The sequence below is a fragment of the Eleginops maclovinus genome, chromosome 17 (genome assembly GCF_036324505.1).
Source record: "Eleginops maclovinus isolate JMC-PN-2008 ecotype Puerto Natales chromosome 17, JC_Emac_rtc_rv5, whole genome shotgun sequence".
NCBI lineage: Eukaryota > Metazoa > Chordata > Actinopteri > Perciformes > Eleginopidae > Eleginops > Eleginops maclovinus.
In genome coordinates, this window is record NC_086365.1 from 10,605,980 (window position 1) to 10,621,184 (window position 15,205).

The 15,205-nt window shown below is 41.1% G+C and overlaps 1 protein-coding gene across 1 annotated transcript; it reads left to right on the forward strand.

Moving 5' to 3' along the window:
* Positions 1–995: 995 nt before the first annotated feature.
* On the forward strand, positions 996–14,787 carry aldh1l2 (aldehyde dehydrogenase 1 family, member L2). The gene is made up of 23 exons (XM_063905961.1): positions 996–1,223; positions 2,383–2,527; positions 3,572–3,806; positions 6,019–6,184; positions 6,409–6,510; positions 7,588–7,677; positions 8,240–8,374; positions 8,533–8,658; positions 8,744–8,835; positions 9,016–9,163; positions 9,320–9,439; positions 9,522–9,649; positions 9,993–10,143; positions 10,233–10,303; positions 10,405–10,510; positions 10,660–10,747; positions 11,138–11,231; positions 11,323–11,422; positions 11,538–11,636; positions 11,777–11,942; positions 12,239–12,344; positions 12,440–12,639; positions 12,905–14,787. Exons 1-23 carry the CDS (start codon positions 1,176–1,178, stop codon positions 12,958–12,960), a joined length of 2,772 nt encoding a protein of 923 aa, XP_063762031.1. The 5' UTR covers positions 996–1,175; the 3' UTR covers positions 12,961–14,787.
* Positions 14,788–15,205: the final 418 nt, after the last annotated feature.

Sequence of the window (15,205 nt, forward strand, 5' to 3'; positions counted from 1 at the left end):
CCTATATTATCGATTGAAAAAGTAAAGCCTGCCATTGGTTGCTTTTTAGACTGAGGTCTCATAGGGCCACAAAACATTGGTATTTTAAAAGAAATCAGTAATAACACCAGAAAACTATATGAATATTAATTGATTAGAAACAAATGAGGTGACCAAAGTTCTTAAACACCTTGATGTTTGTCAAAAAGAACACATCTGTTGGTAGAATAGGGGATAATGTGAAGTATTTTTCTTATCAAGGCTGCATTATGTAGAACTTACCTTGATTATGTACAGTATATGATATTTGTGAAACATCTGTAATAAAATAATATTGATTTCTGACAGTCAGTGGCATCAGCAATGCAGTTTTGCAATAACCGTGCAAGCATAATCATTTGAATTATTACTTGTACTAGGATGTAGGATGAGGGAAGTTATCAGGTCCGCAGGGCATAAGTCTAACCGGCAGGAATTTTCTTTCCAGCTGACATGAAAGAGTGTGTATGTGTCTCTGCCCTGCTCCCTTACAGGTTGTGAGTGGACTTTTTGACCCTTTCCTCCAGAGGAACCTGTACAGGGCAGTTGAGTGTGGATGGTGCTAGCTGTGTGTTTGTTTGTGTGGGAGTCCAGGCAGGTGCACAGCAGGTGAATGCTGCCAAGGCAAGTACAGAGAAACGAATGAAAGCCTATTTCCGCCACTCTGATGAAAAACAACCTGCTATTATTTGTGTGAGTCTAATCAAAGATGTTTAAGGATTTAAGCAATTTACCAAACAATGTAAACATATAACCAATGATTGAGTCCATTTGTTTACAATTCTGCAGTATCATCTTATTAACTAACATGAAAGGCAGACAGTGTGAGGACGTTATGAATCCTCACACATGGCTGCGCATTCGCGGTGATAGTAAGCATTGGCAAACATTACATACGTTACAAGCACCGCGGGAGCGCGCACGTATGGTGCACGTACTCCGTCTGCTGCTGTCGTGTATAAGCTGGTTGTGGCGAGCCCAGACAACGGCCACTCCTCTGACCACACGCTCACACACACACTCACACACACACTCACACGTATAGAAGAAGGTGTGTGTGTGGCCAGCAGCACATACCTCAGCAGCAGATCCTGCAGCATTTGGATTTTATTTTCATTTTTTAATCATTTGTATATAATATATTAAACACCGCCATTATGTTGTGGACAGCGAGTCAAGTCTTTAGGAAATTCTCCACCTCTTCCGTGAGTAACCTTCTTATGCACCAGAGAATGAATGTTGCCTTTCATACTTTCATACAGCATTCCATACTGCATTGATAAAAACATACCGGTGAATACTGAATGCATGCCAGGTCGTAATGTAGAGGACTGAGCCAGGCTCGACTCTGATTACGGATACATTGATTCATGTCCACGTTGTAAACAGTCACTCCATTTGCTATCATATTTTTGAAAAACAGAGCCAATGATGTTGTATCAGTGCCACGTAACTGTGCGATCCCCTCTCTCTGACTGCTACTGTAGGCTACAATATCTGGGGGAGTTGCATCAGCAATGAGCTCCACTGTACACCTATAGCGGCTTAGTTACGATCATGCTGGGCTGGAAACAGCTATGGACTGTCTGCCCATTCATTGTAATTACTGTGAGCTTAAAGCACTGTTATTTCCACAGTCTGCTGGTTGGAATATATGGCTTTGAATGCATCATGAAGCACGTTTCTAAATCCAATGCCTGCTTAGGGCACTTGACAGGACCATGCATCTGACCACGGGGAAACCTGATACTGTCTTGCCACACACATGTGCTGCCACAGTCAGATGGGAGGGGGCCATTTGAACTTCTCTCACTCTAGATTAGGGCTGTGCTCTGTGTCAACCAATAGCTTTTCTCAAAACTGGTTTTAAGCAATTTGACAGATTGAATGACATTTGGGCCAGGGGTGGACTAGTCAATTTAAGGGTCCTAGGACAGGCAAGAATCTGACCCCCTTAATCCCACCCCATCTCTTTTCAGTTCACACTTTTAATTCACTCATACATGTTTTATATAAGTCTGACAGTTAAGTGTTGCTAATGAAGTGAGTCATTTTTTTAATGAGTTGAGTCGTTTGCAGTACTTGAACAGGTGTCGGCCCTTTGATGACTTACTGAAGGTCTGGCATTGCTCAACTTTCGTTCATGTATCAAATGTGCAGTCACTGGATTTATATGTCAAAGTGAGCAGTGAATAATTACACTTGCGTAACATCTCTCAACACTAACGAGTTCAAGAAAAACCTGTTGTAAATCCTCTTCTCCTGAGCCAAAGCGCAAAGCGCTGTGGCTTGAATGAGACAACTACTGCAGAAACACACTAGGTGAAGCTGAAACTAATGTTTTTGTGCTCTTTCTGCTTTCAGAATAACTACCAGAATAAGCTGAAACTAGCTATAATTGGCCAGAGCTTGTTCGGCCAGGAGGTGTACAGCAACCTGAGGAAGCAGGGGCACAAGGTGGTGGGTGTGTTCACGGTCCCCGACAAGGATGGCAAGGCAGACCCTCTGGGTGAGTTTCCTCCCATGTGTTGTTTCTCTCTATCTGTCATCTCAAAGCCAACAGTTTCTCTGAAAACATGACAGGATGCCAGCTGTGTGCAGTCTGGACTTGCACACAGCCATTTCTTGTTAGATTAGTAAATTATGAGTTAGACCTATAAATATTTTTAAAACAATATGTGTCATTTTCTTTCAACCAGAACATTTAATAAACCTAAAATAGAATAAAAAATGTCTAGATTTTGGCCAGAAACATGCTTATTGCCAAAGTTATAGCTTAGTAATATAACAAATACACACCTATTTGACACAAGAAGATTGTCTCGTCTTCAATTTTAATTAGACTTTGAGAAATAAGAAACACATGGAAAGGAATCACTGTTTTGAGTCTGCATTAGAAATAATTGGAAAGAAAATCTTGGTTGTGCCGGCTTCTGATGGTCCTCCATCCCGTGTGTCCGGTGGGTCATCACAGGCCTGTGCTGTGGCTGAGGTAGATGCGTGTTGGCTCTACAGTGCCCCTGGACAAAGACAGGCCTTTACCCTGCATTAGCTGCGGTATAGTGGTTCCATTGTCTGCGTGGAGAGAGGCCCTGTGTGGCCCGGAGATGCAGCTCTGAGGTGAAAAGTCTACAATCGCTGTTTGGTATGATGCAATCTTTCCAGGAAAGATCCTCAGCAGCATCTATCTTCTGCTGCCACTTGACCGTCCTGCTTAATTCTGAGTATTTTGAGCCGATATTGACTTGTTTCCTTTTCTTATTCACTGTAGCTTTAAGCAGTCCTTCCCACTTAACAACAAGCAAAGTTTCCAAAAAAGGTCCTGACCTTTGAAATGCATTGCAAGTTAGAGCAATTATATAGATACATTATAAATAAACTGAAGTGTAGAATAGAGCTAGACCAATAAAACTGATATAGATTCTAAAGAGGAAACCAATTCAAAAAACTGTTGCGTTTAGGGTTAGGGCTCAAACCATGAACTCCATATTTCCCGTTGCACTTAATTACAGGTTTCTGAACTATACTGATAAATTCTCCTCTTCTCTTTCAGCGGTGGCGGCGGAGAAGGACGGGACGCCGGTGTTCAAGTTCCCACGGTGGCGAGTCAAGGGGAAGCCCATCCCAGAGGTGGTGGAAGCGTACAAGGCTGTGGGCGCCGAGCTCAACGTTATGCCCTTCTGCTCCCAGTTCATCCCCATGAACATCATCGATAACCCCCAGCACGGCTCCATCATCTACCACCCCTCCATCCTGCCCCTGCATAGAGGAGCTTCGGCCATCAACTGGTGAGGAAGAGGGGAGGGGAGTGGAGAGGAGTGAGGGAAGAGTGTGTGATTGTATCCTAAAATAATACATCTTTGATATCACAGTGATGTCAGACAAATCTTCCGACGTCACACATTGAGCAGGTCCTTAATAGGAAGCACAATAAATGATATTTACTTCATGATAATATCACTGCTTTTCTTTGCTTTTGGCTCACTGCCAACACATTCAACACATTCACATTCCTAAAAGTACTGACAGATAACACATTAGGCACAAATAAGTTTGGGATTATCAGTAAATCAACTGTTCTCATAATAAAATGTCCTAAATTTACCATGTTGGGGAAAATCCACAGTAGAATCACCTTCTGGTAAAAGTTCAAACAAGTTGTGTAATTTAATTAAGTCAAAGTTAAGTTGAAGTCAAAGCATTCAAGAATAAATCTATTGTAAGACTGATAACCTGCAGCAACGTGTAAAACCATATGGGATCGAATAACAGAGACATTAGACATGTTAATTACACCCCGTAACATCCATATGATAGTTGTTGAACAATGGTCACAGTAGCACCCTACTGTCTCTCAAATGCTAATACACAGGAACATCAGAGATGTGTATTACAAGTGTAAAGAAACCTCAGGGTCACAGCCACTAAAAGAGACCATATGATTGATTTGCTTTACAGACTAGACTACATTTTGACTTAGATTGTTGAAATGTATCCAACAATTTTAATTAACGTTTTATTAAAAAATATCACATGAAAACCAATCCTATCTATGAACAAGAAAGAAAAACTATAAAATACTAAATATGTTTTATTCAAACAAACTTTATTCGTTCATCACAGGATCATAAAGGTCAGTTCAGGGTCATATGGACAGATAATTACAAAAAGAGAAAACATAGAGGATTCCGAATAAAATTACAATTAAAGTAAAGAAACAAACATTAAAAGCTAAATCGTTAGCGTGATTGCCATAAAACATTCCAGTGAAAAGACAGCTAAAATGTATAATATCCAGATAGCATAAACAGTGAGACTAAACAACACATTGTTTCTCATACACATATTCTGATATGACCAGTAGCATGTGGTAGATAATGTTAGCTAATTTTAACAAACCTTTGATCGATATTCTATATTGTGTTAGCTAATTTTAACTGGTATCACTGGCTAAATGTTTTGGCTTTATGAGTCTTCTCTAGTTCTCAACTTAATTTTAGCCTGTAACCATCCCTCTTGCTTTGACACAGCTGTTATGCAAAAGTTACACAAGCTAGCTTACTCTTCAATAGTTTGCGAATGGTACTTCAGAGAACTAAAAGTAAATATCGCACAGGCCCTCTGTTTTCCAGGTTAGGGGTGGAGCTAGAGGGTGTTTGCTGCTTTCTGTCTGCAGGAAGTTTGAACCAGTTCTGTTTGAACCTAACCCCCTGGCAAACTGGTTTCCTTATCTCTCCCTCCCGCTAGTCTGTCTCCTCCTCCACCCTTACTGTTTAGCAGTAGTGATATGCTACCAGTTGACATTTAAAGTCAGAACATATAGTGGGATGAGGAGGGTAATATCTTTCTAATGTCTGTCCATTAACTATTATTAAAGCTAAAGCCTGTAGTGGTTTGCTTAGCATCTTGTCTATGGGGGCCAACAGCTAGCAAAAATGTTAGGCTGAACTTGCAGATGATGTATCAGCCACTACGTCTTTTTTTCACTATTAAATACTGCAAGTAACTTTACAGTTTTTTACATTCATCATTTGACCGTGTATGTTTCTTGTTTCTGTTTCATTTGCTCTTTTTACTGCACTGTTGCTGTACAGTCTTATCATTATAAATGATTTCTTATTATGGTGCTGTGTTTATTGTGTCTTTGTAACTCCGGCACAACAATTTCCTTAAGGATAAATAAAGTCCAATCTTATCTTATCTCTTTACAGTCATAAACATTTCAAATGAGCCTGCATTTCACGATCAGGTTACGCTATAGTATGTTTGGTTAAATAGAATCGGAGGATGAAACCCTCTTTATTAGTCACATACATGCACACAGCAGAGCACACACAGTGAAATTAGATGCTAATTTCATACAGTTTCTAAACTGTTGACATTACTGTTGTCATGTGGGCCCAAAGCCTTTCCTACCATGCATTGCGAGAGAGGCAGTAAACCCCCCTGGACAATCACTTGTAAAAATAATGTGATTGTTGTGTTTTTATCTTTTATAAGGACCCTGATCCACGGTGATAAGAAGGCTGGATTCACAGTGTTCTGGGCTGATGATGGACTAGACACCGGACCAATCCTGCTGCAGAGGGAGTGTGCTGTGGAGCCCAACGACACTGTTGACACACTTTACAACCGGTTCCTCTTCCCGGATGGCATCAAGGCTATGGTAACCATCTGGAATTCAATATTTCTGCATGAACTAATTATTGTGATCACATAATGAAGTAATCATGAAGAGGGTGTTTTCAGCATGTATTTACTTACAGGCTTTTTTAAATCTAGCAATCTATTAAGTAATCCTATCGATACATATCTTAATACTCTTTCCCATAATGATCAGTTGTCAGCCTTGTATATCTTTCCACAACCACACAATGTTTCCTGGTGCAGGTGGAATCTGTGCAGCTCATTGCTGATGGGAAAGCCCCCCGGATTGCCCAGACAGAGGAAGGAGCCACCTATGAAGGCATTCAGAAGAAATCCAACGCCAAGGTGAGAGTTCTCCCTCCCAACATGCACGATAACCAGCTGGGCAAAGTGGGGTACTGTCACAGAGAATTTAACAACAACAAAACTACATAGTTTTTCTCTAAAATTCAAGGTAAAACGGGTTAGTAATTGATAAAAGAATTCCTTGTGTGGGTGAAGAATGACTTTAAAGGAGCTCCAGATTTCTCGCCTGGTTCTTAACATTAAATTCCAATGATTTGTACATTTATAAATTAAATCCTTGTCTCCGTCTAGAGGGAATGCATTGCAGCAACACTATGTGGCTGCAGCTATCTGCCTTAATTTAGCAAAAATAAGAAATGCATTACATTGTTGACTGGATTCACAGACTACGTAGGTCGGTTAAAAGTTCTGGTATGTGGTAGTGAAATTTTGAGAATTCTGTTCAAAAGCTGGATCTATTTTGGTTAGGTTCCTTTGTGTCAAAATACAATTACTCGTTAAGTTTAGACCCTAACTTTTCTTTTGCTAAACATTTTAGCATTTTTCTCTCATCTCTCTTCGTTGTTAGCCAAATGTTCAAGCAAAAATGTGATAATTGCTCTCTAATTGTGCGGACAGTTGTATTCCAAAACCCAGCATTTCGACAAGGTGCTTCCCTTAATACTGATGAGGCACATTATATACAGCACTCCGACTAAAGGCATTACTGTGAAGCTCAAGGTCCCACGTTTACATAGAAAAGTACACAGCATGAATTCTGCTGCTTTGAGCTGTTGGACAGCTGCTTCGGAGAACTGCATGGAAATGTAATGCTGGCCCAACATGTTGTCCAGGACCAGATACATACAGTGGCTTGTGTTTATCTTACACGCGTAAAGGCAGAGGTGGGGCAGGTCTTAGCTGCTCTCTGATTTGTCCCTTTCAGCCACGTTAGTGGCAGTGTGTCTAAATGTGCTATTCTTAGTGCAGGAGGGTTTTTTTCTTCCAGCATCGGCTTTCCACGTGTCACTCACCAGCTGTTGGGCTTCCCTCTCATTCTCAGAAATGTAGACGAACTGATCTGAAAAGTAATCTGAGTCATCAGCATTTTGACTGCTGTGTCTTTTTCTCCCTCAGGTCAACATGGCCCAGCCAGCTGAAGCCATCCACAACTGGATCCGCGGCCATGACAAAGTCCCCGGTGCAACCACTGTCATCGATGGTCAGGTGTGTTTTTCTGGAACACTAATTCAAATAAAACATACACACACACAACGTGTCTATTGTAAGGTCACATTGTCAGAGGTTTGGATGGCCCATAAAGATACTGACATTTAACGAAGGAGTAGAAGTGTGCAGTTTCTTTTTAATCCTGTTTTTAATAATTAAATGTCAATTACTTTTCATAGCATTGACATTAAAGGTCGTCAAGTCTTACATCTATTGGCACCTTGTTAACTTTTTAGACATTTTTTAAATATACTTTTTTGCATAAATTATTATTTTTTATTTATTTAACCTTTATTTAACCAGGTAAAAGACCCATTGAGATTGTGATCTCAATGGGTTTGTTAATAAAAGAGACAGAGAAAAAGAAAATAGCTTTTAAAATGTATAAAAAATTAAAAAAATTAAAGAAGAAGACGAAGAAGAAGTAAGGAAAAACAGCGAAATAGGCACAAAATACAAATATGAAGCTGAAAATAATAATAGCATATCATAATAATAATAATGACCTTTAACAGATGAAATATTGATTTTAAATGCTTCTCCTTATCTCCCTCCTTAGACTGTGACCCTGTATGGCTCGTCCATGTTAGGGGGGTCGGCACCAGCTGGTCAGCCCCTGGAGATCGAGGGGGCATCGCAGCCCAGCCTGGTCACTAAGAACGGACTGGTGCTGTATGGAACAGATGGGAAAGCTGTGAGTGTCTCTGTCGTGTGTTGTACTACAAAACAAATATTCCAAGCAAACAAAAGTAGCGCTGGGTGAGTTTAGCAATGCTCATGCCTGTTAGCTGATAAGTCAATTACAAACTGAGTTGTCCCGTCTGTATTTGATCCATTCTGTTTGGTCCACAGCTCCTGGTGAAGAGCTTGCAGTTTGAAGATGGGAAGATGATCCCTGCTTCTAAATACTTCTCCTCTGGGGAAAGCTCCAGTGTGGAGCTGACTGACGATGAAAAGAAGATGGCAGAGGAGATCAGGGCAAGTTGGATATTAATCTTGACTGTTTTGACCTGTTGTTTGACCCAAAGCCGATGCTAATTTAGAATGCTTTTATTTATCACAGAACATCTGGAAGGGCATCCTCAGCAATGTCCCCGCCATTGAGGACACCACAGACTTCTTCAAGTCCGGAGCCGCCTCCATGGATGTGGTCAGGTGAGTTTGGTGAAATAAGCGGTCAGATATCAGAGTGTGAGTGGATGTTAGTGTATTATAGCAGATGGCATCTTGTATGGCAGCCTCTGTCTCTGTATGAATGCTGACTTGTTTGTGAAAGGGATTAGAGGGGTCATAAAGACTGGAAAAAGTGCTTTTTAAATGCAATCTTTTGGCCAGGCTGGTTGAGGAGGTAAAGCAGAAGTGTGCCGGCATCCAGCTGCAGACCGAGGATGTGTACATGGCCACTACCTTCCAGGACTTCATCCAGATGTTTGTCCGCAAGCTGAGGGGAGAGGACCTGGAGGAAGAGCTGGTGGTCGACTATGTGAGTCTCCCACTTTGATGTCTTAGTGAACTCCAACTGTGTTTAACAGTAGGCTGTTATTTCTTTCAAGGAAGATCCTTTAATGTATTTTATATCTTCCACACTTCATTCATCACATTCCTGATTGTTGTAATGATACTGCTGTATTGCAACCAGGCAACCAAAGATGTAAACAACATGACAGTGAAGATGCCATATCAGTGTTTTATCAACGGCAACTTTGAGGATGCAGAAAACGGCAAGGTGTACGATACCATCAACCCTTCTGACGGATCGGTGAGTCACATGGACATACGGCCATATGAATCCACAGTTTTCTTATAATGAAACTATGTCTGACCATTATATCTTTCTCCAGGTGATCTGTAAGGTGGCCTACGCCTCAGTGGGTGATGTGGACCGAGCTGTTGCTGCTGCCAAGGAAGCTTTTTATGATGGACCCTGGGGCAGGATGAACCCCAGAGACAGAGGAACTATGCTTTTCAAGTGAGCAGCTCCACATAGAGGCCTTATGTTGTATTACATAAATAAACAACCAATCAATCCTGATTATTCAAAGCCTGAAGCACTGTTTTGTACATTATATATGTGCTGCCTTTATTTAAAACCTGTATCAGAAGACAAAGGCACTCTAGAGCAGGATTCGACTTTGAATAGAAATAGAAATAACATTTCCAGAACAGATAGGTCAGGTAGCTAAACTTTACATGATTACTTATTTTGATACAGGCAATCAAATGTTGGTTTAGCAGTATCATTCTGTGCCTGTACAGCATAACATTTTAGTACCAACCCTCACACTGTGTCCCCCTTGACCTCCTCCCTCTAGGCTTGCAGACCTGATGGAGGAGCACCAGGAGGAGCTGGCCACCATCGAGTCCATCGACTCAGGCGCTGTGTACACGCTGGCCCTCAAGACACACGTAGGCATGTCCATCCAGACCTTCCGATACTTCGCCGGCTGGTGTGACAAGATCCACGTGGGTTAACATTCAGGCACACACACACTATGCATATTTGATATACATTGATTGTAATACCAGCGGTACGTGTGGTTTCTTTGTTGCAGGGCAAGACAATCCCCATCAACCAAGCAAGGCCCAATCGCAATCTGACCTTCACTAAGAGAGAACCTATCGGGTAAATGCTCTGAAATGACTTAATGCTGCCCTATGTTTAAATATTGTTATTTAAATATAATTAGTGTATTTACAGAAGTGTGTGTGTTCTTTCTGTGTCAGTGTGTGTGCCATTATCATCCCATGGAACTACCCTCTCATGATGCTGGCGTGGAAGAGTGCCGCCTGCCTCGCAGCGGGGAACACACTTGTTCTTAAACCCGCACAGGTGAGAACACACACTCACGTAATTGTACATCAACTGTTTATCTTTGTGGCAAATTCACCTTTTTCAAGATAAAGCACTGACAAAGTTTGAACTCCCTACTGTGGTGTCAGAGGAGGTTGTGTCTCATACATTTTTCCAATTATTGGCAGGTCACTCCATTGACAGCACTGAAGTTTGCTGAGCTGTCAGCGAAAGCTGGCATTCCAAAAGGAGTCATTAACATTTTGCCCGGCTCAGGTATGAACACAAATACAGAATCCACATAGTCTAAAAAATGTGTTTTATTTATTTATCAAGCACTTGTAATATGTGTCTTTCATGTCATAATGTCAAAGATACATATAAACTAAAAGTCACAAATCAACAACGCAAAAGGTTTATAAAATGCACATTTTTTTAATTTAACAAAAAGTCCAAAAGCAACAATTAATGTGTGTCCAAATCTTAAATCCAAAACCTTTTATCTTATTCCTTTGTGCCATGAAGCATATGTTCTTTCATAAGCTGCCAGAAATGCTCACTAGAGCACCAAATGTGGATTAATCCACTGCTGAAAATAGTCACAGCAGTTTTACCAACTAAAAAATCAGCCGTAATCTACTCTCCTAATCCTGTTCTTTCTACTAGGTGGTATGGTGGGACAGCGCTTGTCCGACCACCCAGACATCCGCAAGCTGGGCTTCACTGGCTCCACACCCATCGGCAAACAGATCATGAAGAGGTATGACCTGAAACGTAATGACTCAGTCTCAGTCATGGTTACTGGATTTGGTAAAACTTCATGCCTCTTTTTCTGTGATTTCCCATCGCAGCTGTGCTCTCAGTAACCTGAAGAAGGTGTCTCTGGAGCTGGGAGGAAAGTCGCCCCTCATCATCTTCAGTGACTGTGACATGGACAAGGCTGTTCGCATGGTGAGAGCCTAGTGAGAGAGTGTCAAGGTCTTTCAGTGAGTTCATGAGACGGCCATAAACTGTGGATCAAATGCCTTGCTCTTAATTCTGTCTCCGTGTGTGTGCTGCTCCACAGGGCATGAGCTCGGTGTATTTCAACAAGGGAGAGAACTGCATTGCTGCTGGACGTCTGTTCGTGGAGGAGTCCATTCACGATGAGTTCATCAGCCGAGTGGTGAGTGAGTCACACACTGACACAGGCTCTGCCACCTCCCATAGAGCAGTTTGATTGTGTCAGCCTGAGCAGATGATGCAAAAACATCGTCATTAGCACAGAAGAATATTGTCTGTATTTCTCCACCCTTTCCTTCTTAGGTGGAAGAGCTGAAGAAGATGAAGGTCGGAGATCCTTTGGATCGCTCCACAGACCACGGCCCACAGAATCACAAAGCCCACATGGACAAGCTGCTGGAGTACTGCGAGGTCGGACTGAAGGAGGGGGCTACACTGGTGTACGGGGGCAAACAGGTGGACAGGCCAGGTAAAACACACACAGCCTCCCTCAGGTATATGGCTTCTACACATAATGAGTAACAGCAAAAATCTGTAGTTTTCAAATTTTCATCTCAGTCAGGATACATTTTTAGTAACAGTTATTTGTTAAGCCGTATTTACTGTGACAAATCTGATTTTTAGGGTAGCAAGAAAAAAAATCTTACATTTTCATACACCTTTACAGACAGGTTTTTATTTGAGTTTTTCACTTGTCTTCTCTGTTGAAGTTTCAGCATCATGTTAGCATTAGTTCATCATCAACATGTGGTCGTTTTCCTTCAGGTTTCTTCATGGAGCCCACTGTGTTCACTGATGTGGAGGACCACATGTTCATCGCTAAAGAGGAGTCCTTTGGCCCCATCATGGTGGTTTCCAAATTCAAAGATGGGTGAGTCTTCAGATTTGTGAGAACAAGAGCGTCTCACCCTAGTTGCTGTACTGTTGTTGTGTAATTTGAGTCTCTCACCGGTGACCTCTGTACAGAGATGTGGACGGCGTGCTGCAGAGAGCCAACGACACAGAATACGGCCTGGCGTCAGGCGTCTTCACGCGTGACATCAACAAGGCCATGTATGTGAGCGAGCGCCTGGATGCTGGGACGGTTTTCGTCAACACCTACAACAAGACCGACGTGGCTTCACCTTTCGGAGGCTTTAAGCAGTCCGGCTTCGGAAAAGACCTCGGTGAGTAGAGGCGTAGGGTCATGACACGGATTGGGCTTTTGGCAGAAGACGTGTTTTATTTGACTTAGTAATCACTGTCATCACACACTGGATAAAGAGCATAAAAGGCTTTGAAGGAAAACAAATGTTTTAAATACTCTTTAGCTTCAAATACTAGATATTTTCACCTCTAAAAATCAGTCAAGTAAAAATTGACACCTTGTTTTGTTGAAATGTTCTCGACTCAGTGCAGTGATTTCTGTTTTGTTGTTGTTCTGATCCACAGGAGAGGATGCTCTCTTGGAATACCTCAAGACCAAAGCAATTACTGTGGAGTACTGAGACTCACTGACCTCCATCGGAACAGGAAGAGACTCGTCTGCCTGCCTCAGTCACACATCCAGCTTCATCTAGCATTGCTTCTGGACAGTGTGTGTGAGTGTGCGTACTGTGTGAATGAGAGGAGAGCCAAAGTTTGGACTACGTGCCTGTCTGTTCTTGGCTTTCTACGCAAACAATTACATCATGGACAAGGGACATGTGTGGTTTATACGAGTCTGTGTATCCACACACAAAACCCAGAGTTGGACGCATATCGGGAGCCGAGCTAGCTCGGATTGTTCTCAAGGTTTCAGTTTTAAAGGGGCGTGTTTTACGTTAAAACACCACATTCTCAACCCGAAACCTGTTACCCCATTATTATCAAGAATCAGTTTTGTTTAATCATCTGAAGTCATGTCTTTCTCATTTAATTGTAATGCTGCCTTTATCTTACTTAGTCAATGGATGAATCATCTACACAGAAACGTGAATGTATCCAGTGGACAGAATTGATCATTGTCATAATGGGAAAACAGAATTCAGTTCAGAAAGCCTGAGTTACATTTGAATAATTTATCTGCATTAAAGCAGTTCTTAAGGACAATCTTAACTCAAGGTCCAGTTCAACCCCATTAGCGGATTAAGACAGAGTTGAAGAGTCATTTAACAGTAGCTGGAACTTTTAAGTCTGTTTTACTATCTCAATATGGGTGGGGTCAGAAGTGTGCACCTGTAACCCCGCCCCACAGTGATGTCACAGCGTACTGACACACTCTGGAGTACATCTATACATCACTGCAGCACACTGAGCAGTTAAAATTCCCTTTCACACTCGCATTAAAACAAACTGGTAACAGGAAAAGAAGGGATTTTTGACACCGTTTTTATTCTTAAGGATTCATTAATTAAACTCTTAATGAGAACTGACTTCACAGCCAAATGCAAGTTTGTAAAGAACCATGCTTTTAGAATGATTTTTGTACTTGTTAGGTATATTTAACTTTTTAGCTGCTTTGTCACATCAGAAGCCATACTGTGTTATGCTTTTATGGGTCTCCCTTTCCTCCAGTGTGTGTGCTATAGGTTTTTGTGCATGTAAATGATCTGCAAAGGTTGCAATCCAAAAGTTCCCTCCAGAGGGAGTTTCTTGAAATGAGTGTGATAGTGCCCCTTTAAACAACATCATGAGAAAAATCCTTTACAAAAGAGAATCATTTATCAGTGATGTTGTGAAAAGAGTAATACAAATTTAGTTGGCTCTAACATTAAAGTGGTTGCTTTTAGACAGTTATCAAATCAATGACTCTTTTCAGCTTCGCAAGACAAAAGTGGCTATTAATTCTGATGTATTACCCTCACCTTTCAAGTGATATTATAAATGGTTCACCTTTATTTCTGTTTGTTCTTAGAAGTTACTTTTTTTATCAGTATTTAATTGTCACAATGGCAGCCATTTTTATTGTATCTCCATCACACACACCAGTCTGGTTGTTAACATCATGTCCTCGCAGCGCGCTGTTCCAACATTTCTTTAGACAAACCTTGTTTCCCTTTAGTAAATTTGACTTTTGTAAATATTTTTAACATTAGAGGGAAATAACTATTTGATATATTTTTGTCAGACAGAGGAAGACTGTGCTACAACTCTGATATATTCTATAAGACACCAGCTAGATGTTTTTATGCATCACTAAGTGAAGAGGTTCCCATATTGTCAGTAAAGGCAGGAAGGGCTAAGATGCAAGTGTTTCTTTCTCATCCTTTGTGGAAAAGGTGAGATCTGTCCCCTTAATACATCTTCAGCTGGTACTGTCATACAATGGTGAATAAACTTTGATTTGAATTTTACTGTGTAATGCTGCTGTTACTAAGAAATCTGTCATTCTACATCAGGGGTTTCCAAACTGTTTTCAGGCCACATACAGAAGAACACACGAAGGTCTGGGCCACTGACTAGAGAAGAGATACAGTATATATTGCCTAATAAATTAAGTTATGAGTTAGCAAAATCACTCAAATGTAGGATTGATACTTGAATTTGCTTTAAGCTCATTTTATCTTGGCAGCTCATTCCTTAAAACAGAAGCCTCAGATTGCTTATAATCAGGGGAAATATGAAGGATATATTTCATGCTTTTTTTTTTATCAACTAAGATTTGTTAGAAGATGTTTTCAACTTTAATTGGCAGAATTTATTTGACATTGGGCATGAATACTACCGCGTAATATCTGTTTACATATATATTTAAGAAGTAAAATATAAGAC